Source organism: Phallusia mammillata, chromosome 1, assembly GCF_965637545.1.
Source record: "Phallusia mammillata chromosome 1, kaPhaMamm4.hap1.1, whole genome shotgun sequence".
In the NCBI taxonomy this organism is placed as follows: domain Eukaryota; kingdom Metazoa; phylum Chordata; class Ascidiacea; order Phlebobranchia; family Ascidiidae; genus Phallusia; species Phallusia mammillata.
This window is the reverse complement of record NC_137252.1, coordinates 16,173,860-16,195,597: the sequence shown is the minus strand read 5'-3', so window position 1 is coordinate 16,195,597 and position 21,738 is coordinate 16,173,860. Positions and strand designations below refer to the sequence as shown.

At 39.2% G+C, this 21,738-nt stretch overlaps 2 protein-coding genes and 1 pseudogene across 3 annotated transcripts; 2 read left to right on the top strand and 1 right to left on the bottom strand.

Moving 5' to 3' along the window:
* Positions 1–52: 52 nt before the first annotated feature.
* On the bottom strand, positions 53–3,522 carry LOC145228645 (sorbitol dehydrogenase-like; annotated as a pseudogene). Its single transcript, XR_013860111.1, has 7 exons — positions 3,391–3,522; positions 3,077–3,110; positions 2,803–2,967; positions 1,944–2,100; positions 1,426–1,791; positions 1,063–1,184; positions 53–829 (listed from the first exon to the last, which is right to left on the bottom strand). The product of XR_013860111.1 is annotated as a sorbitol dehydrogenase-like (transcript).
* Positions 3,523–5,052: 1,530 nt separating this feature from the next.
* LOC145238751 (uncharacterized) lies at positions 5,053–11,022 on the top strand. The gene is made up of 3 exons (XM_080102047.1): positions 5,053–6,549; positions 6,658–9,331; positions 9,446–11,022. The coding sequence occupies exons 1-3, from the start codon at positions 5,053–5,055 to the stop codon at positions 11,020–11,022; spliced, it is 5,748 nt and encodes a 1,915-aa protein (XP_079958173.1).
* Positions 11,023–12,217: 1,195 nt separating this feature from the next.
* Positions 12,218–20,325, top strand: LOC145238413 (methionine--tRNA ligase, cytoplasmic-like). Its single transcript, XM_080101562.1, has 23 exons — positions 12,218–12,375; positions 12,441–12,577; positions 12,872–12,935; positions 13,012–13,204; positions 13,411–13,578; positions 13,666–13,755; positions 13,963–14,060; positions 14,258–14,374; positions 14,480–14,585; positions 14,701–14,798; positions 15,171–15,275; positions 15,426–15,522; positions 15,578–15,652; positions 16,001–16,171; positions 16,580–16,672; positions 16,859–16,979; positions 17,046–17,129; positions 17,736–17,865; positions 18,014–18,145; positions 18,206–18,310; positions 19,085–19,274; positions 19,377–19,520; positions 19,816–20,325. The coding sequence occupies exons 2-23, from the start codon at positions 12,481–12,483 to the stop codon at positions 19,966–19,968; spliced, it is 2,631 nt and encodes an 876-aa protein (XP_079957688.1). The 5' UTR covers positions 12,218–12,375; positions 12,441–12,480; the 3' UTR covers positions 19,969–20,325.
* Positions 20,326–21,738: the final 1,413 nt, after the last annotated feature.

The window sequence follows — 21,738 nt, the reverse complement described above, 5'->3', positions numbered from 1 at the left end:
ACATTTTTTATAGATAATTTATATACGTCATTTACAATTTGTACATTTAAATGCAGAAAGCTTGCAGGAAACTATTTCATGTTGTTTTATTCAGTGATTTTATTTAAAAAGCAAGTAACATACATATAAACTGAAATAATCTATTAACGTAAGAACTCACTTCAGACAAAGTTAGCTGAATACTGGTAGGTGACGCAAAGAGCATTGCAGAACATTTAAAAACTAATTGAGCGAGACTGCTGACGATTGAGGTTACTAGTCGTTTAGTTTTACAATAAAAATGCCAATAAACCTAAATATAAATTTAGCTCCCAAACAAACAATTAATTTCCCTACCCCTACCGTTACTGCAAATTAACATAACTGCTGTGTTCATTGCGCCATTTATCGGTACTTAGTTCCGTTCTGTGTCGTGAGTTCTTGTGTTAGTATCTCTACATATAACTTATGTCAAACACAATTACAAATGAAACGTAGCCTATTTGACCAAACCATTTTGAAGAAATAAATCATACAATAGCAATAAAACCTAAAAATGTTTTTTCAGAACAACACAGTCTGTAGAATTTGCAGTATATATGTCTGATTACTACGGGTTTTTATGACTGAATTAATGATCACACAAGATTACCAACTTAACGTAATGTGTAAGTCTAAAAACGTTTATGGATTTTGGTCGTTGGGATCACATTTCAGCATAATTTTGATTCCTTGTCCTGACCTCGTGACCTTGAAAGCTTCTTCAGCTTGTTCCAATGGGAAGCGATGCGTAACTAGCGGTTTTACATTTACCTTTCCTGTAGCAAGCATCTGAACAGCAGCGGGATAGCTGAAGTAAATACATTATAGCGACAACCACGAAACGGGGCAATACAATCCTGTGTCTCTATAAGTTATGTTAGTTTCAAAAGAATCTTGAATGCTAGTTGCAAATGTGTTAAACTCTATTAAAAAAGAAGAAGAAACAAAAATAAAAGTTGTATGCACTATAACTTTAAGATGAAAAAAGTCTCGAGTATATTAAGTCCTAATTCCCAACATACAACCACACATACCACTTACGTGTTGCAATATCTAAAACTGCCTTTTATATCCACTTCACGGACTGCAGCATTCACGATCGGTATGTTAACCACTGCAGGTCCCAATCCAACAAGAAGTAAACAACCACCAGACTTCGTGGCCTGATCACATGCGTCTTGTGTGTTTAACATATATATGCTGTTTACTTACAATAAGTTACCAAACATTTAAAAAAATGGATATTTGTACAATATTACCACAAAGGGGATTCATTTTGGTCTCATGCCTTGCGTTTTAGACCTGCTTGTCAGAATATTTCTGCGGTGCATTGAAACCTCATTTCTAATTTAGCTTGTTTGTACATCTAATTACAGTTACACCATTTCATCTTTAGAAACTCACAAGTATTCCTGTTTGAATAGCTTGCTCAGCACCCGTGCATTCAATAGTGCGTTCTGGCATATCGCCCAACAGTTTTTTCACTTTAGTGGCCGTTTGTTCAGAAGTTTTACCCTTTTCAATTTTATGAATAAAGTCAGCACCGATCGATTTAGCCTTTTCCAGTCGATTCTCAAATAAATCTGTGCAGCAAAAAATCACAATTGCAATAAACCACAACAATGTAAATTGTAAACCAAACCAATCGGACCTGCTCCACAAATTAGAACATTGTGTCCGAGAGTTACCTCGGCCCGTCGACAGGCATGGATTCCAACAGACAATGGTTCCATTAACGCGCCCTCTTCAAAAGATACATTATCTGGAAGCCTGAATAAATGAAGGTTTTGCCCATTCTTTCACTGTAGAAATTATCAATCCTACTTGAAGCCTTTCTACTTAAATTGATCGATTAAGCCTTATTTCTGCATGTGGTAATGCTATTGCACGAAAGTTTATGTAAAACTGCAGAATATACATACTTGAAACAAAAATCTGCTTTGTGAGTATAAAAGCGCTGGAGATTGCCGTGATGGGGAGGTGTGGCACAAAAATATTCCTCACTGAGATTGTATCTTCCATTTTTTGAATATTCATCCTGTTTTAAGGGATAGCCAGGTTCAATTGCCACTCTGTCACCTGAACGTATAGAGGTTTTAAAATTTGTACTAATAAACCCCAAAAAGTTAAAAAATTAAAAAAAAAGGTTTATTTTTTGTATGCGTTTTTGTACGAACGGTCTCTTTTTGGAATTTTTGCCCGAAAATAGGTTAAATGCATTGCAAAATATGGTTCGTAAAACAAGTTTCAGTCATATCTCACAATCATTACCCTAAAGCCGAAATAATAGGTTTTACGTAAACTATTTCAACATCGAGTACACAGTACGCGATTATCACAAGTGTCTTTGACTATTGAAACAAACAAATTTGATTTTCCGAATACATTGATGAACGTTTTTTAAACCTGTGCTGGAAAGATGTAGGGCCACGTTTGGGATTAGCAAAAACTTGGCGGGTCGCAAAATTGGGAAACTCTTTTGTAATAGGACTGAATTCGCTGTTCTGATCGGTTTTAAGTATCGAGGCACAATTTATTTTAAAATAAACAACGCCTTTATAACGCCATAAAGCGCGAAAAAGCCCTTGTATCTTGACATTAACACATATTGACCTGTAATTTGATAATTAGGGTTTTATTTGGAGTTATGGCAACTGCAATTCATTCGCTGCTGCCTGTATGCATGCAGAAGGTGTTGTCAGTGTTTTGACCACCATGGCCTAGGCATCTTAACATTTTAGGCAACATAGGCAAAAAACGAGGTAAAGGTAGGGCTTTCACCAGGCTTAAGATGTTTCACATTTTTTCCGCACTTCAAAACCCGGCCAGAAGCTTCATGACCGATCACCATAGGTTCATTCACAATAAAGTCACCGATACGACCTTTGACCCAGAATGAGACATCAGAACCACAGATACCAACAGAATTCATTTGCAACAAAACATCTACAAAAGTATTTATAGGTTTACATGCCAACTTTTTAAATAAATCGAGCTTCTATTGCTCATACATCTGTCTAGATTTTTTTTATGGACCAACATAACATTTATTTACCGTCATGGCCGGGTTCAACAATGGGACGATTCTCCTAAAAATAAATTATGTTAAAGCGAGTTTTAAAAATAGCCCTCGGAATACATTAACGCATAAATGTTGCACTAGACCTGATACAAAACGACATTGATGGACAAACGTGTTTGTTTTTGTTAAACATTTGAAAACGAAAGAAGTCCGAATTCTTTAATGTTGCTTGGTCACCAAACACTTGCATCAAACGATAAATTCACATTTTTTTATTGTAGCCCATAGGCTAATTTAATCACAATAAACTACACAGTTGTTATATCTTATGGGCACAATTTACTTACCAACACGATGTCACATTGTGGATTCTCTTCACGTTTCTTATACAAAACTGCACTTAAGTTATTGTCGTCCATTGCAATTGGTTTCCTATGTAGCCCACAATTCTATAAAGACCTTAGCATAGGCTATTGTAAATGGACAGTCACTGCAAGGTTTATAAATATCTTACTAGTGCCTCTTTCTCTGCAACAAGTTAATCATCCGCTCGAAACGGAAAAGGAGTGTGCAAACGTGTCAATTGATTACCGTATTTGCTCGATTGTAAGCCGCGGCTTATATTGTTTTTTAGCTGCCGTTTGTGCGGCTTATAATCGAGGGCGGCTTACAATCGAGGGCGGCTTACATTTTTATTTTATACCGATATAATTTCTACACTTCAGCTTTTTAACGTATTTTGGGTTCAACACATGTATGCATGTACAGATTATACGTCGATATACGTTCTGTTGGGTACAGTTATCAACGTAACTAGTAGATATGGGCAAATAGTCACATCATATAACAACAGAAAGATGTTTTAGGAAACAATCGTATCTAAAATTCCAGCGTGCGGCTTACAATCGAGGGCGGCTTACATTATTTTTTTAACACCTCAACATGCGGCTTACAATCGAGGGCGGCTTATAAACGAGGGCGGCTTACAATCGAGCAAATACGGTACCTTGTCGGCGTGACCAACTGTTTGTTTGCAAAAGCCGGACATAGCAGATGTTTTTTTTTTGACAAGGCGATCATTTTGTAAATTTAATTTTTTTGTTTTATTTTTATCTTTGTGTCGCAAAATAGAGATGGTTTGAGTTGTTGTGGTAATTCTGCCATTAGTGATAACTGATAACCGATTATAGCCTATTCATGATGAAACAAATAATGTGTAACATCGTAAATCACTCAACCGTAACCTACGTCACATCTTATATGGTGTGATTGCACCACAATGCCAGGATCCCCTATGACGTAACAATATCATTGTGGTTATTTCTCTATGCTGTGCTTTTGGCCATTTAGTATTGAGTTTAGTTTGGACCACTTGTAGTTCGTTAGTTGCTGACTTAAATTTGCAAGCGTTAGATAAAGTAATGAAAGTGACTAAATATAATTTGTTTGTCATTAATAGATGGTAATGCTAACTTTATAACTCTGACGAAAAAGGAATAATGTTGCCTTTGCAAGGTAAGCTTGATTTGCATTAAAGTTGTCTTATCGCAATTAACCGTATATTAAAAGTCTACGTTTTTATCTGTGTAGAACACTTTCTGGTGATATCAAACTGTGTTTATCTTTGATACCCTGGTCCAAAACTCTGGTAAGCTTTATTTCTGCCGGTATAAATTTAATTTCTGTTTCGCATTTTTGAGTGAATGTTCTCTTTGCAGAAAACCGTGATTATCTTGTCGTATTGAACCGTGTCTATCGTGTCGTGTCGTGTCTACCGTGAACGTGACGTGATTACCGTGTCGACGTGTAAAATAAATTCACGCGTTTCCAGAAATTGGACTTATCTAGTGTGACGCCAGCGCGGTACCAGGCGCGCAAATTCCTGACGTTACATTAAAGTTTTCAGAGTTTCCTGAAAATAAAGTTTTCAGAGTTACCTGGAAATAAAGTTTCCAGTGGCTACTATACATAAAGATTCCAGAGTTATCTATAAAGCGAATTTCGCCACGATGGCTGAAGATTTGGAAAAGACACCATCTCCGATGGAATCGCCGGTGCCTACACGTTTGAGACCATTTGCTGCACAACCGGTCCCAACCTACGACGATCTACGCCGATGTGCAGATAAATTGAATAGCTGGTATGTTGTGGCTGAAACTGGCATTCTAAATAAAGAGCATTCCACGTTGCGAGTGGCTCAAAAACAAATTGACGAAAACTACACGATACTTCACAGTATGTACGATGCATTTATTAATTCATGTAACGACCCAGAGAAACTTGCTGCCTCCAAAGAAGATTTAAAATCTCTTGAGCAGAGCAAACTTGAATTCGAAACTAGAGTATCAGAGCTACCGCCTTCCAAAATGCCTGACTCACTGCCAGAACTTGTTCTAAGTCCACAGTTCAGGGCCCCAACTGTTGTTTCCAGTAGGACGTCACGGTCTGGCCGCTCACGTTCATCTAGCGCGAGCACATCTGCTACGGAGAGAAGTCGCCGAGAGGCAAAGGTAGAGCGGCAGCTTGCGCTAATCCGCCTCAAACAAATTGATGAGGAAAACGATCTTGCTAAGCGCGAAGCGCTTGAAATAGAAGAGCAGAGAAAACATGCCCTGGAAAAGGAAGAAAAACAGAGAAAGGCAGCGCTAGAACAAGAACAAAAACAAAGAAAGGCGGAAATTGCTCTACAAGCGGAAAAGCGGAAACTACAAGCAAAATACGAATTTCAGGCTGCCGACGCAAGAGCCAGAATCCTAAATGAAGACGACGAAGGTTTATCACAAACGGACATGAGGTCCAACGACGATCAGGTTCCAGACGTAGTGACGGTTTTTCCGGATGATGCCTCCAATGACGGTATCATGACGTCCTCTGCTGCTAGGAACTGTACGTTTCCTATCCGCGATAGAGAAGAACCACAGGAAAGTATGCGTCCTAATGTACGTGTTCCTGTGACTAAAGCCCATTCAGTTGTCAAAGTGAACGAAGAAAACCCAGCTGTGCTTCCATGTATAGTGAAGGCAGTTGGAGAGGGCATGCGTATGCCGAAGCCCGATCACATGACGTTCTCGGGCAATCCTACTGACTATTGGATGTTTGTACGCTACTTTGAATCTAATCTCGAATGCAAAACACGAAGCGATGATATGCGATTGACACTGCTTATAAATCAGTGCAAGGGAAAAGCGAGGTCTTTAATTGAACACTGCTCTGTTCTAGATACGGAAGAAGGTTATCCCAATGCAAGAAGAATTCTTTATGAGAACTTCGGTAAGCCCTACATAGTGGCTAGAGCATTTGTTGAAGAGTTAACAAAGGGTCCGAACTTAAAACCGGACGATGCTACTGGTATGCGCACTTATGCGCAGACTATGAGGAAATGTCTGCTGGTACTTCGCCAGCTGGGGAATTTTGCTGATCTTAACACAGTTGACCGTTTAGTGGCTCTTGCAAATAGGCTCCCGTACGAGTCGCAAAAGCTTTGGCGCCGCCGAGTCGCGCAGACTGTAAGGAAAACCGGAAAAGAAGCGGATTTTGCCGATCTCGTTGAGTTCGTCGAAGAATAGTCTGCCGTTGTAAATACTTTACCTGGTCAATTGTGTGTTTCCCGAAAGGCTGAAGAAAAGAAGCGCCCCGCAAAACCCGGTGGGAGGAACGTTACCTGTGCGACTGTGACCACAAACCAGAGTCCTGCTCCTGTGTCACCAATAAGCTGCCCGTGTTGTAAACGAAATCACGTGATGGAAAGATGTGAAGTGTTCGGCAGAAAGTCCACAGTGCAGAGAAGAGAGTTTCTAAGAGATAAGTTTATGTGCTTTAACTGTTTTGGTTACCGACATACGTCAAGGGTGTGTACCCAGCCCAGTGCCTGTACTGTGAGAGGTTGCAACCTTTCACACCACACGTTGCTACATGAAAATATGCAAAATTCCGTGCGTTCCAGGACATACGCGCATGCTCCTGAGAGATACAACAGAGCTCCGCGCAGCGAACCTTCTAATGGACAGACATCGAGTTCTACAGCCAGGTGCAACGCGATAAAGAATTGTCATTCATCTTACTTTTCTGTTATTCCAGTGAAAATTCGGTCGAACGGTCAGGAGATCATAACGTACGCGTTCCTCGACCAAGGGTCTGACACAAGCTTCTATGACAAAAAGTTGGCAGATCTGCTTCCAATAAGAGGAAGACCAAAACAAGTTACGATGTCCAGCGTCGGAAGAAGACCGGCGAACCATAGCGGAATAAGCGCGAGTTTCAGCGTTTTATCATTAGATGGAAATGAAGAGATAAGTGTCGACAATGCTTTGTCCATCGACACCATACCAGTTGAGCCGAATCCGACACCAACAAAGTCGGAAGTGAACAGGTTTCCACACCTACAGGGTTTGGAATTTCCTGTGTTGGATGAAGGAGAGGTGCTACTACTTATCGGCACTGACGTCCCATACGCACATAGAGTACTGGAAATGAGAACAGGGGAACGCAAGCAACCTTTTGCTGCGAGAACCCCGCTTGGATGGTCACTTGTTGGCCCATCCGTCTGCTATCCTGCTGTTGATAATATTTCGGTAAACTTCTTTAGATGCAAAGAGACCCAGGAACTAAGCGGTGATTCTTGGGTGGACGAATTTATGCAAGACCCAAACGACTTGCCCTTTCCTACGTCAGTTGAAGACCGGAAGGTGCTACGCATGATGAAGAGCTCAGTGAAACACACGGACGGACATTTTTATTTGCCTCTTCCGTGGCGAAGTGATGTTACTTTACCGAAAGACAGCCGTCACATGGCTGAACGACGGCTTTGGTCGCTGAAGAAACGCTTTTCGCGTGACGTCTCTCTTAAAGACAAGTATGTCCAGAAGATGCAAGACTACATTGATGAGGGATACGCAGAAGAAGTTACAAATGAAGAAGCCGAGGACGCTTCAGGCAAAACTCAATGGTATTTGCCACATCATCCAGTTTGCCACCCGCGCAAACCCGACAAGCTACGCATCGTTTTTGATTGCGCAGCGCAGCACAGAGGATTGTCTCTTAACGACGCCTTGCTGCAAGGTCCCGATTTGGTTAATAGTTTAATCGGTGTCTTGGAACGATTTCGTATGAACAGTATTGCTCTGGTAGCGGACGTGGAAGCAATGTTCCACCAGGTCCGCGTTCACAAGTCTGACATTGATGCTTTAAGGTTTTTGTGGTGGCCAGGGGGAGATCTATCCCGAACGCCCACCGTTCATCGTATGCTCGTGCACATTTTTGGCGCAACGTCATCGCCCAGCTGCGCCACATTCTGCTTGCGTGAAACCGCCGAGCAGTTTGGAAAAATGTTTGATAAAGATGTTGGCGACATCGTCCGTAATGATTTTTACGTAGACGATTGTTTGACGTCAGCCGAAACAGTCGAGCGTGCCACCGAGTTGGTCACGCAACTACGTGCCTTGCTGAAGAAAGGGGGATTTCGCCTGACCAAATGGCTATCTAACGATCAACGTGTCTTGGATCAAATTCCAGAGGCAGAGAGAGCAAAATCGCTAACCGATGTAAACTTGGACGCTTCCGTAAAAGAGCGCGTTCTAGGTGTTTACTGGCGGGTACAGAGTGACGAATTTGGATTCAGCATAACTGACACGATGCAAGGCAAGAAATTTACCCGACGCAATATTTTATGTGCTGTTAACACGCTTTATGACCCTTTGGGTTTTGCCGCACCTGTAACTTTGATTGCTAAGGTGTTACAACAGGAAATAGTCCGACAGAAGCTGGGGTGGGATGACGAGCTGCCTAAAGACGATATTGAAGAATGGCGACGCTGGCTTTCTCAATTGCCGGAGCTCGAGAAGTTAACACTTCCCCGCTGCTTTAAGCCTCCTACTTTCGGCTCAGTCGCGAAGTGCGAGATGCACCATTTTTCGGATGCTTCAACTCAAGGCTATGGAATTGTGTCCTACCTTCGTCTGGAAGATGTTGATGGACAAGTCCACTGCTCGTTTCTATTTGGCAAATCGAAGGTGACACCCCCGAAAACTGAAAGCATTCCGAGGCTTGAACTTGCTGCTGCTGTCTTAGCTGTAAAAGCGGACAAATGGCTTAGAAGCCAATTAAAATTTGATAACTGCGAGTCCGTGTTTTGGACAGACTCGTGTGCCGTCCGACAAAGTATTTACAACCAAAGCAAACGCTTTGGTACGTTTGTTGCCAACAGGTTGGCCGAAATTCATCGACAGACAAGTCCTGATCAATGGAGGCACGTAAATTCCCAGCTAAACCCCGCCGATGATGCTTCGCGAGGTTTGTCCGTGCACAAGCTCATCCGCTCTCGATGGCTGACTGGTCCAAAGTTTCTTTGGCAAACTAAAGATCGATGACCAACCCCGCCGGAGTTGAAGACTCAGCTTCCTCCAGAGTTCCAGCCAGCTGAGCGGAAGAGGATTGTTGTAAACGTTTCTGCACAGTCAGGGTCAACCGATCGTTTGCTGAATCGATATTCATCTCTTCATAACCTGAAGACAACGGTCGCATGGCTGCTGCGTTTTAAGTCGTTCCTGCGCTCAAAGATTTCCGTGCCCACCGGCAAGCTGAGCGTGGATGAGCTGAAGGTTGCGGAGTTAGAGATAATAAAGTATGTGCAACGCCAGTGTTTCGCTCCTGCTATCGACGTTTTGTCCAGCGACGGACAATCCGATAGGGAGCTGCAAAGGAAATTGAAGAAATCGCCACACGCTAATTCGTTGGCGAAACTTAGCCCCCAGGTTTTCAATGGCCTACTGCGAATTGGGGGGAGATTGGAAAAAGCGCCTATTGCCTTTGACGCAAAACACCCGATTATACTGCCGTATGATCACCACCTAACAAGAATGATTATTCAAAGCCATCATCAAGAAGTTGGCCATTGTGGAACTGCTCATACCTGGACGTCACTGCGCCAGCGCTTCTGGATTATTAAGGGAGGCGCCGCTGTGAGGAAGGAACTCAGCAATTGCATGCTGTGTCGCAAGAGAACCGTACGACGAGGACAACAGCAAATGGCGGAACTGCCATTCGCCCGATTGAAGCCTGATGAGCCACCGTTTACTTACGTTGGCATTGACTACTTCGGTCCATTCATGGTGAAGCGAGGAAGAAGTGAAACGAAAAGTTATGGGTGCATATTCACCTGCTTGACTATGCGAGCTGTACACATCGAGGTGGCACCTGATTTATCCACTGATGCATTTATCAATGCCCTGCGTCGATTCATAGGAAGAAGAGGCAGACCAAAGGAGATATACAGCGATAACGGCACGAACTTTGTTGGTGCTGAAAGAGTATTACGTGAAGCCCTACAAGGTCTCCAGCAGTCCCGACTAGAATCGTACTTTAAACGACTGGAAATCAAGTGGAATTTCAATTGTCCCGCTGCTTCCCACATGGGAGGTTCGTGGGAGAGAATGATTAGATCTATTCGTCGCATCCTAAATGCGATGTTAACAAGAAACCAACCGATCGGTGCGGACATGTTGCAAACTTTGATGATCGAAGTGGAAAGCATTTTAAATTCCAGACCGTTGACACCGATCAGCTTCACTTCTACTGAAGATGAACCACTGACGCCCAACCATTTGTTGTTGGGACGCGCTTCTGACAGTGTTCCAGTGGGACTTATCAATCCAAAGGACTGCTATAGCCGAAGACGATGGAAACAAATCCAACTTCTCGCCGATGATTTCTGGAGAAGATGGTCTCGGGAATATTTGCCCACAATTGCCTTACGCCAAAAGTGGCCTGACCGACAACGCAATTTCCAACCGGGAGATGTGGTGATGATCGTTGATGAGACTCAGCCTCGACGTCGATGGGAGATTGGACGGGTTCTGCACGCGTTTCCGGACAAACACGGTGTTGTCCGCCAAGTCAACGTTAAAACGCAATCCGGTTCCACGTATAGACGGCCGATTGCAAAGTTGTGCTTGCTCTGTGAGGCGAGCACCCAATGCCAATAAGTGCATCCGACGCATTCAGGCCACGCAGTCGTCGAACTGGCCCTGAATTGCGGTGCACAAGATCCTAATTGCGATGAAAGAAGAAATATCATGGACGCTATGCTGTTTGCTGCGTTATACATGCCGCACTCTGAAATACGCCAGGTTGGAACTTTGCTCACCAACGGCGTTTCGCGACGCGACTGTTTAGCTTTCGTGTGTGTTTTCGTTGTTTCATGATTCGATGTTTTCTTGGTTTGTTTGTAAATGTGTTTGAAGTGTAAGCACACATTTAGGGGGGAGAATGTAACATCGTAAATCACTCAACCGTAACCTACGTCACATCTTATATGGTGTGATTGCACCACAATGCCAGAATCCCCTATGACGTAACAATATCATTGTGGTTATTTCTCTATGCTGTGCTTTTGGCCATTTAGTATTGAGTTTAGTTTGGACCACGTGTAGTTCGTTAGTTGCTGACTTAAATTTGCAAGCGTTAGATAAAGTAATGAAAGTGACTAAATATAATTTGTTTGTCATTGATAGATGGTAATGCTAACTTTATAACTCTGACGAAAAAGGAATAATGTTGCCTTTGCAAGGTAAGCTTGATTTGCATTAAAGTTGTCTTATCGCAATTAACCGTATATTAAAAGTCTACGTTTTTATCTGTGTAGAACACTTTCTGGTGATATCAAACTGTGTTTATCTTTGATACCCTGGTCCAAAACTCTGGTAAGCTTTATTTCTGCCGGTATAAATTTAATTTCTGTTTCGCATTTTTGAGTGAATGTTCTCTTTGCAGAAAACCGTGATTATCTTGTCGTATTGAACCGTGTCTATCGTGTCGTGTCGTGTCTACCGTGAACGTGACGTGATTACCGTGTCGACGTGTAAAATAAATTCACGCGTTTCCAGAAATTGGACTTATCTAGTGTGACGCCAGCGCGGTACCAGGCGCGCAAATTCCTGACGTTACATAATGCTTCAAAAATGTAGGGTGCATGACACTGATACGGCCTCGAAACCAGCGGTGTAGTCATAAATGTAAATACACGACAAATCAAGAAAACTGGTTTGGCCTCTGTGGCAAAATTTTAATAAAAATATTTACACTAGCGCCCCATGCGAGGATTTTCAAAAAGCATGACGCAACGGTAAACTGTTAGGTATTTCCCCGCTTGTGTTTCGCCTAAAGGCGTGGGAATTGGGAAACATTTGTGACTGTGTTCATAGTGTTATGTTTATTATGAGCAACATTTAAGTAAACTAGCGATACTTTTTGTTGGACATTTCACAAAATAGGGAAAAAACGTATTCAAAACTAGAAAAGTAGCTTTAAAAGAAACAGAACTGACCATCTGAAGAAAAGTAATAAAAAGTTTTTCCCACATGTTTGTTGTTTTGTTTACTTAACTAGTGATTTTATGTTTTAGAAGTCAATGTTCAAACCGTAGTAACAAAGTAAGGCAAATTATGATTGAACTTTCAAGCTCAGAAAGTCCAGAAGCTTTTAAGGTTTTGTTTGCCTGCAATGATTGTAATGTTCCTGTAAAATTTTGCAAACAAACAGGTATACAAAATTTGTTACTCTTTTTTGAGTTGTTATTTAAAAACAAAGGCATAATATTCATTTACTGGCATAATATGCTGACATTAAAAATTTAATAACACTGCTTAGTGCTTACTGCGTACATACTGGCTATAAGTGATCAAAATATAAATTTAATTCATGTATAACTTCTCATGGAATGTGGTAGGCCTATGTTTAGAAAGTCGGATTAGTAGTGCATGCACCATATTTATATTAAGTACTTAACCATATTATAAGGACATTTTTGTGTTAAACATGCTTACTACTTTACAGGAGATAATTTATCTGCCACTCTTCCTGATGGTGTTGTGTTGACATCATCTAACAGCATTGTCAGGTTGATAATTACACTTTTTGAGTTGATTTTTTTATCAATGACTTTACATACTTAACCTCACTGACTTAACATTTAGGTATATTTACGAAACTGCAAACAACAAGGCACTATCAGTTGAAGAACTTGCTTTTTTGGAGTGGGAGTCATTATGTCTACGAGGCTTTGTTGCTAATTTGGTCAGCAACAACAAGACAGTTGAACAAGATAAAGAATTTTCTAATCTCTTGTCTATGCTGGAAGACTATTTAAGCAGATCAAGCATATCAAAAGTAAAATTACATTTTTTCTTGTAGTGCTGAAAACAAACTTTGGCCTGACCTGTGGTTCAAATGATTTTTTAATATTCTGTGGCTTATATTTTGTACAAAATAAGTAGGTGTTTAAAACCAAACCTACATTTAATCAACAATATAAGAGTGAGTTTATTGTAAAAAGTATTAAACGAAGAGAAAACACTTTGTTCTAAACATTTCAGAGCAAGGTTGTGAGTTGTGTTGTTCTCTGCACATTGTACTCTGCTGTGAATGAATTGCTAAAGATAAATTCCAAGCTTGTTCATGTTTCAAACTGGCTTGAAAATTTCAAGAACTTGCCTTGTTTTTCAAAGGCGCTAAAAGATGTCACTGGAGAAAAAAAGTTTAAGGTGGAGTATAATAAAAATATGTATTTTGTTTAAGTCCTAAAGTATTTTGTTTTTAATTAATCTTTGTCAAATGATTTTTTTGCATAGAATTACTACATTTCTCTTGCAAAGTCGATTGGGAAACCAGACTGGTTGCCTTTACCACCAGCAAAAATAATTGAGAGCACTCAACAGGATGTAAGTTTGTTTTGCATTTCTGTTTGATTAATTGTTTTTTAACATGTGCAGCAGAAATAGCCTAGTGTCTGACAGATGCTGAAAAAGATCTTCCAAAACATATCTACGCATACTTGTTTAATTTGCAACAACGACAAAAATTGTAAATTTCATATTGTGTAACATTTGTCAATATTGCTATGATAATAAAAGTCAAACATTTATTAGACCCAGGATAAAATTAGTGATGAAGAAATAAAACTGGCCTCGCAAGCATGGTCATCAGTGAATCAGACCCTAAAACCCAAAGACAGGGTACATCCAATGTAAGTCATAAATATACAGTATACTTATTTTTTAAATTGTAAATTTAAAATTTTACCCAATTAGACAAAGTTCCAGTGTTGGCTGTAGTAACTTATTTTTTTTAAATGGATGTTTTTAACATTTTTGCACATGTAGTTATGTAGTTTAAAATTTTGTGACCTTCTAAATAATAAGTATACACTTGTGCATTTTACAGACTACCAGTACAGGGTGAGAAAAACGTTTTGATAACAAGTGCCTTGCCGTATGTTAATAATGTTCCCCATCTTGGCAACATTATCGGGTGTGTGTTAAGTGCTGATGTTTACTCAAGGTAAGATATGTATTGTTTATTTTGTTTATAGTTAGTTTTTGTGTGTAGCAACTAGTACAGAAAAAACAAACAATAAAAAATGCCATACTGTTTTTCTATACACAGATATTGTCGTCTTCGTCAGTGGAACTCGTTGTACATATGTGGAACAGATGAGTATGGGACAGCCACAGAGACCAAAGCTGCCCAGGAGCGGGTAACACCTCAAGAGGTTGGTTCGTTTGGTTCATAAAAATAAATCTATAGTTGATGGTAATTTTGTAATCAAAAACAGGGAACTATTTGTGTGGTCAGGCAATAATGTTAATTTGCATTTGTTTGTATAGATTTGTAATAAATACAACAAACTGCACCAAGAGGTTTACTCCTGGTTTAATGTGGACTTTGATTACTTTGGAAGGACAACAACGTCACAACAAACTGCGTAAGTAAACATAAAAAGCTTAAACAAAAATCTTCCATTGTTGTTTCTTTTATCAAAAAAGTATCTTATTTAAAACCTAACATGACAATTTACTGCTCAATACAATGAAATTCATCCGTAGAACGAACCCTTTCTTTCAAATGCATTTGAGTAAACTTAAAACTTTGTAAATTGACCAGTGCGATAGGCATTACAGAATTACTATTCTACTTGGTGATGATTTAGAAAATCAGCCTTTCTATTTAATTTTGTTCATAACCAGATTCACTGTTTGGTTGTACCTTAATATTTTGTCTTTTAAACAGTGGTATGGCAGCCTAGTAAAACTGACTTTAGCGCAGTTAAACCTATTCCATTGTTGTATGCTTGCAGTATTGCACAGGACATTTTCTGGCAACTATACAATAACAAGCATTTGATTCAACAAACTGTTGAACAACTGTATTGTGGGAAATGTTCCAGGTTTCTTGCAGACAGGTAACAGTGTTATGTTGTTTGGAAAAGCGATTTTATCACCAGCTCTGCAAAGTAATTTCCCATTTATGGTGCATATTGCTGTTTGCATTATTGGGTGTGTTAACCTAGAATTTTTTTGCACAATACTTAAAACATTTTGTAATCTTGTAGGTTTGTTGAAGGAGTTTGTCCACTGTGTAACTACAATGATGCTCGGGGTGACCAGTGTGACAAATGTGGCAAACTGATTAATGCTGTAGAACTAAAGGTTACTATTTTTTGTCAATTTCTGATGCTCTAATATGCACAAGAACTTTTTTTAGCAACCAAGATGCAAGATGTGCACAGAAACCCCAGTGGTAAAGAACTCAGAACATCTTTTTGTGGACCTTTCCCAGGTACGTACCTTAATTCTGATTGTAAATTTTATTTGCAATTTAAGTAGATTGTTAAAAATGGTCCTACACGATTAACACACTGCATAATGCTGCACAGTGCTACATCATAATGCACGTATAATGAACAGAAATAAACTTATTGCAAAAATGTTTATTACCACCAATATCAGAGATCAGGCTTGTTTAAATCCCACTTGCATGTGTAAGACTTACTTCTAAAGTTTCTTATCGGTCAGTTGTTCTAATGTCTTCTTAAAGCGTTTGTTATTTGGCTAAGAACTTAAAAGCTTGTTTCTCAACTTCATTATGAAACTGCCTTACAGTCATTTACAATTTTGTTTTTTCTAGCTTGAGCCGAAGTTAAGGACTGCCCTTGAGACTTCCTATCAAGGTCAGGGGTGGTCAAACAATGCCAAGACAATTACTGAGACATGGTTGAGAGATGGAATTAAACCAAGGTGTATCACTCGTGACCTAAAATGGGGAACTCCTGTGCCACTAGAAGGTTTTACTGACAAGGCAAGTGGTCTTTTATAACTGTAGAAGGTAAATATGTACACATCTTTGTGTGTTGTTTTTATGACTTTTAGCTGCTTAGGGTCTTGGTTTGCTAAATGTAATGATAGGTAATTCTTTACTTATTGTTCACTGTTAGATCATAGCTATGATTGAGTTTTTGTTATTTGTTTTTAAACGATTCCAAATTCATATTGCTTATCAAGCTGCTGTGACTGTGTTGTATTATATTTTTACTGTACAGTCCCCATAACAGCTTGCTTTTTTGCCTATTTTTTCAAAACATGTCTCCTTTTGTTAGAAGTAGTATTAAAAAAAACTTTTCACCAAATTGCTGCACTATATTTTGGAAAACCTATTACCAGTATTGTGAGCATTCAATATTTTATGTGTTTTTTTTTTCTGTTGTAGGTTTTTTATGTTTGGTTTGATGCACCAATTGGTTACATATCAATTACTGCAAACTATACTGAAGACTGGGAAAAATGGTGGAAAAACCCAAAGGTAGATCACATATAGATTGGTTGTTAAACAGTTTAAAATGTTTTAACTTTCAAAAATGTACCACCAACATAACCATGAAACTTCAATGCAAAGAAACTTTTTTGGCGAAGCAATAGTTATGCCAAATACTGGTAATGAAAGGCCTGTTGCAGACCACATTTAGTTTATTCTTGTATGTGATTTCAGAATGTTGAACTTTTCAATTTCATGGCAAAAGACAACGTTCCATTTCACAGTGTTGTATTTCCATGCTGTCTGTTGGGCACAAGTGATGATTACACAATTGTAAATCATCTCAATGCCACAGGTTCATGCTTTTGCTGGTCTTTTTTATATAATCTTATAGGCTGCTAATGATTTACTTTCCTTACAGAATATCTTAATTATGAGGATACAAAGTTTTCAAAGAGTCGTGGAATTGGAGTATTTGGTGACCAGGCTGGATCTACAGCAATAGGTGGGTTTCGATTAATAACCTAGATTGTTTTTTCTGTGAATTTAAACAGATAAACAACAACTTTATACCTTTATTCACGTCTGTGCATAGAACCGATCAAGTAAATACATTAAAAGTATGTAACTTCGATTATTATCAAGCTGTAATTAAGGATGGGCCATAACTACAAATGGCCAGGTTGGTCGAACACCGAGCATCTAACCTAACGGTAGTGCTCGGTGCATGGCCGCGTATGCTCGTTGCATTCTGACATTCAATTCCACACCAAATTTCTAGCTTTCCAAAGTCCCTTACATCACCAGCGGTGAATTAAGTTGTACAGGTCCCGGGAGCTCGCGTTTTCCACCATCTAACGCATTTAAAAAACAGTCATTTTGGTTCTTGGATACCCTTTCGAACACTAGTTTCGTATGTTAGCAGGGCGTGATTATGCAAATTTAATGCTGTGGTGAGTTTGCACAACTGGTCGGCTGAGCACCGAGTATTCAAAACAGCAACGGTCGTTACCGACTGCGAGTTCTGTCTTGGCTCGACTCGGTGTTATAGATCTGCAAAAACTGTGCCATAACTCCATAAACGTCTGTTTCCTTTGTTTGTTATCTGTAGACTCTGACATTTGGAGATTCTACTTGTTGTATATGAGACCAGAGGGGCAGGACACGCAATTCAGTTGGAGTGATTTCATGACAAAGAATAACTCAGAACTGCTCAATAACCTGGGAAACTTCATCAACAGGTCAGTAAACAACGAAGTCCCTATTCAGTCACTGCACTTAGTTTATTGACAAACCTAAACGTTTCCCATTTGTATATCCAAACCTAATACTTAAACGATGTTTTTGTTTGTTATTGTATTTTTTATTTACAATTTGTAATTGAACCAGGTCACTAAAATTCGTGAAGAACATGTATGACGGGGAAGTACCAAAATGCAAATTAACCGACGTTGAGCTTGAACTTATTTGTTGGGTGAACCGTGAAATCAAGGCTTACATTGAGGACATGAAAACCATCAGGTGGAATTTTCTTTTGACGTAATTTGTCTTTTCGTATTAAACTAAACATGTTTTTTTTAGATTGCGTGACAATCTGAAGCGAATCCTTACGATCTCAAGACTGGGGAATCAGTATTTGCAAGAAAACCAACCTTGGAAGGCAATAAAAGGCAATGATGAACAAAAGTAAGGGCTATAGACAGGGTTGCCATCGACTTGAAACCAAAAATAAGGACAACCGAAAAATTAAATTTTTATGCGAAACAAAACAAACGTTTTTGAACAAATCTGTGCATTTATACGAGCCATGACATAATATTTGCAATATTTTGGCCTGAAACAATCTGTTCCAGCAACTCGTTGTTCGTAGAAAATACTAAGTGCATCTCACAACAGGCCGGGTCTAGGTTCACTTCTACATGTAGCAGGGATTTGACTGTAGTAATTGTTGAAAATAAGACAAAATAAGGACTACAGTCAAAAACAAGGACATTTCTTAGAAATAAGGACAATGAACTTTTTCAAGACATAGCCCTTGAAAATAAGGACAAATCTTAGAAATAAGGACGGTATGGCAACCCTGGCTATAGATAACAAAGATGCTTTTTAGCGAATATATATTGTTTTATAAAATTGTTAACTGACTTTAAAACCTGGAAATAAACGTTTCCCAACTTGTCCTAAAAGTAAGGATTGGTTTAAATATCTGAAAGATTTGCTGGTCTGCTTTATCGTCTTTTCACATCTCTTGAAAACTAACACCTGCATTAAATAACAAAACTTGAAGAAAAAAAACGAACTGTGGTCATAATGAAGACAGTGTACGTTTCCACTCCATGCTGCTGACTTAACTTGTATCTCTGTTAGTTTTGAACGCTTAATCCATGTGACTTATAAAAAAATGTTATCTATTATCACAGCTACGGTTAACTATGAATGATGACTTCTTTGTGTTTGTAGAATTCGAGCTGCTACCGTGACGTGTGTGGCCGCCAACTTGTCTTGTCTCTTGTCCATACTCGTTCAACCGTACATGCCTGTCACAAGCGGGGTTATTCAAGGTCAACTAAATGTACCGCAGTCGGTCAACGTGCTTGTTGATGACGCGAACTTTGTGCAGCTTCTTCCTGTCGGACACAAAATTAACGAGGTCTTTTTACTATTTGTGCAAGACTTGCCCTTTTACCAATTTGATTGATATTCAATATATAGTATCAAACTAACCTGTTATTAACTTGGATTTGCTTTTTAGCCATCCCCACTTTTCCGAAAGCTAGAAGAAAAGGAAATTTTGTCGTACAAAGCTAAGTTTGGAGGGATACAGACGCAACAGAACGGTGAGAAGAAAGAGGAAGCTGGAGATGCAGGAGAGGTAGAGCAACAGGTTGCTAAACAGGTTTGTGCTTTGTACAACATGCTTGTGTTAATCGTGACGACAACCAGGCAATATTGAACTCAAATGTGACGAATATTTGTATGTTTATATTTTTCTGAATCCAACAAAGTATTTTCGAAGGATTTATCTTGTAGTTCAGATAAAGATGCCACGAAGGGTTTGAATTGCTTAAATTAGATCATTTATTCTTGTGGAAGTGCATTTTGTTTGAGCTTTTGATCAAACATTTTTGTTTAAGCTTGTGATTCGTTAAAATAGGCCTATACTAAAACTGTTGGACTATGACATTGTGCAGGGTGAAATCGTTCGTGATCTAAAGACTAAAAAAGCTGAGAAGTCTGAAATCGACAAAGAAGTCGCCAAGCTCCTTGACTTGAAGAAAAGACTAGCTGCTTTGAAGGGGGAGAAATTTGAGACAAAACCAAAAAAGTCAAAGAAGAAGACATAATGTTGCAGCAAAATTTATGTCAACTACTGATTGGGTAGAACGAAAAAGAATTCGATTTAGTTCCCTTTTTGAAAGCTAAATATTTTATGATTAGGAAATTGGCTTGTGCAGCAGAATAGATAAATAGCAGAAATAGCTGTGGGCTAAAATTTTCAAATCTTAAAAGTAATAAACAATAATCTAAGTTAGAATTTTACCAATACCCAAATGTATTTTGTTCCTAAAAGACAAGATGGTTTGATTTCGTGGGTGTTTGCACAACAAGAATATGTTCTTTGTCTATTGGTATCTGCAATGTGTTTTGCACCTCTATTGTGAATTGAATAAATGCGTGCAAGTCGTTGGGGGTAAATGTGATTGAAATTGCGTTTTAATTGCACATAGCAAAACAGAGCTAGATTTAATGCACCTGTAACACTAAAGTTTTGGCTTGGTTAAAGATACCGCTTGTGGCTTTCATATCTATACAGATAATAAAACGCATTAGAAGCCAATCGTTGAAATTGTACTCAAACCTATACACAATATTGAAACGGCGAATGAGTGGTATACTTGTTCCAATTAGTTGCCTTAATATAGGGTGCACAGCGGTTTTTTAAAACTACTAAAAAAACACTATTCTTAGTTGAAAATGTGAAAGTTTTTATTCGGCACTATTTCGAGTGGCATGTCTGTAAGCAAGTGGGGCTGAACTGCCGCTCTTTGCCATTTTTAGTGACCGTTTCAGCTAAATCGTGATACGGAACTGTAAGCTGCATAATGCTAGTTGAAAAATATTAGTACAGTCTACATGGGTTTAGCTACTCTATTGGCAAATAGATTTTGAACGCGAATCGTATTAAAACTCAGGGAGTGAGAAAATTGCCTTGCCTTTCTTAGATTGTAACCAAAAACCGCACGGACGATAGAGTAAAACAGGGATGGGGAACCTACTTAGTACTACGGGCCGCATGAATTGCACAACAGTTTCGGGCGGGCCAAATATTTATTTATTTTCAAATTCCGAGTAAAAATACCCAAAGCACACAAGTGGTTTTATATTTTATCGCTCCATATTTGATTTTTTCTTTGCTGCTACATGTTTGCAACAAACAAGGCATACAGGTTTATCACTTATTTCGCCAAAAAATAAGAGTTAAAACACCCTACCTCTATTACTGATCTAAAACTAACAACACATGACAAATGATTTGTTACTGCAAGGAGAGGCAATCCAGTAACTGTTACGTCACAATCATAGCAAGCGGTTGAATGCGTGGCATTTTTTTGTAAGTTTACGTCATAATGTGGAATGGAGAGATATTGAATACAAATTACCAAAAATGTCGAAGTCATTTCTAGGAGATGTTTGTACATTAGCATTTTATTGTTTTTAGTGCTATGTGGTATACTTTAACGAAAATCCGACGCGGGCCACATTAAAAAGGCAAGCGGGCCACATGCGGCCCGCGGGCCGCAGGTTCCCCACCCTTGGAGTAAAACAATGAATATACTCAGCAGCTTATAGGTTTATCTTACCTATAATCGATTTATTACGGTGCTTCAGTTTTTCTGCCACTTCTTAGTAATATCGTTATTCGTTACAAAGGGCATCAAAATCCGCTGTCTGTAGGGTACAAATTTGGCTCAATAAGTCGTGTAGCCTAAACCAATTTTAGTTTATTTTGTGTAAAATTTGCACTCATTTTGCGACTGGCTGGAGTTGCTTTTTCGTAAGTGAATTTCCCTTGGAACAGTCATAGTACACCAGGCCTATTAAAGGCGTTGTAC

What these genes read in the sequence shown, in the direction of transcription:
- LOC145238751 (XM_080102047.1), top strand. Translation starts at nt 5,053, where the DNA reads ATGGCTGAAGATTTGGAAAAGACACCATCTCCGATGGAATCGCCGGTG. An exon ending in GCCGCCGAGTCGCGCAGACT is followed by an intron (nt 6,550 to 6,657) that starts GTAAGGAAAACC and finishes GTTTCCCGAAAG; the next exon opens with GCTGAAGAAAAGAAGCGCCC. An exon ending in CGCCGATGATGCTTCGCGAG is followed by an intron (nt 9,332 to 9,445) that starts GTTTGTCCGTGC and finishes AGCTTCCTCCAG; the next exon opens with AGTTCCAGCCAGCTGAGCGG.
- LOC145238413 (XM_080101562.1), top strand. Translation starts at nt 12,481, where the DNA reads ATGATTGAACTTTCAAGCTCAGAAAGTCCAGAAGCTTTTAAGGTTTTG. An exon ending in TTGAGAGCACTCAACAGGAT is followed by an intron (nt 13,756 to 13,962) that starts GTAAGTTTGTTT and finishes AACATTTATTAG; the next exon opens with ACCCAGGATAAAATTAGTGA. An exon ending in AGCAACAGGTTGCTAAACAG is followed by an intron (nt 19,521 to 19,815) that starts GTTTGTGCTTTG and finishes GACATTGTGCAG; the next exon opens with GGTGAAATCGTTCGTGATCT.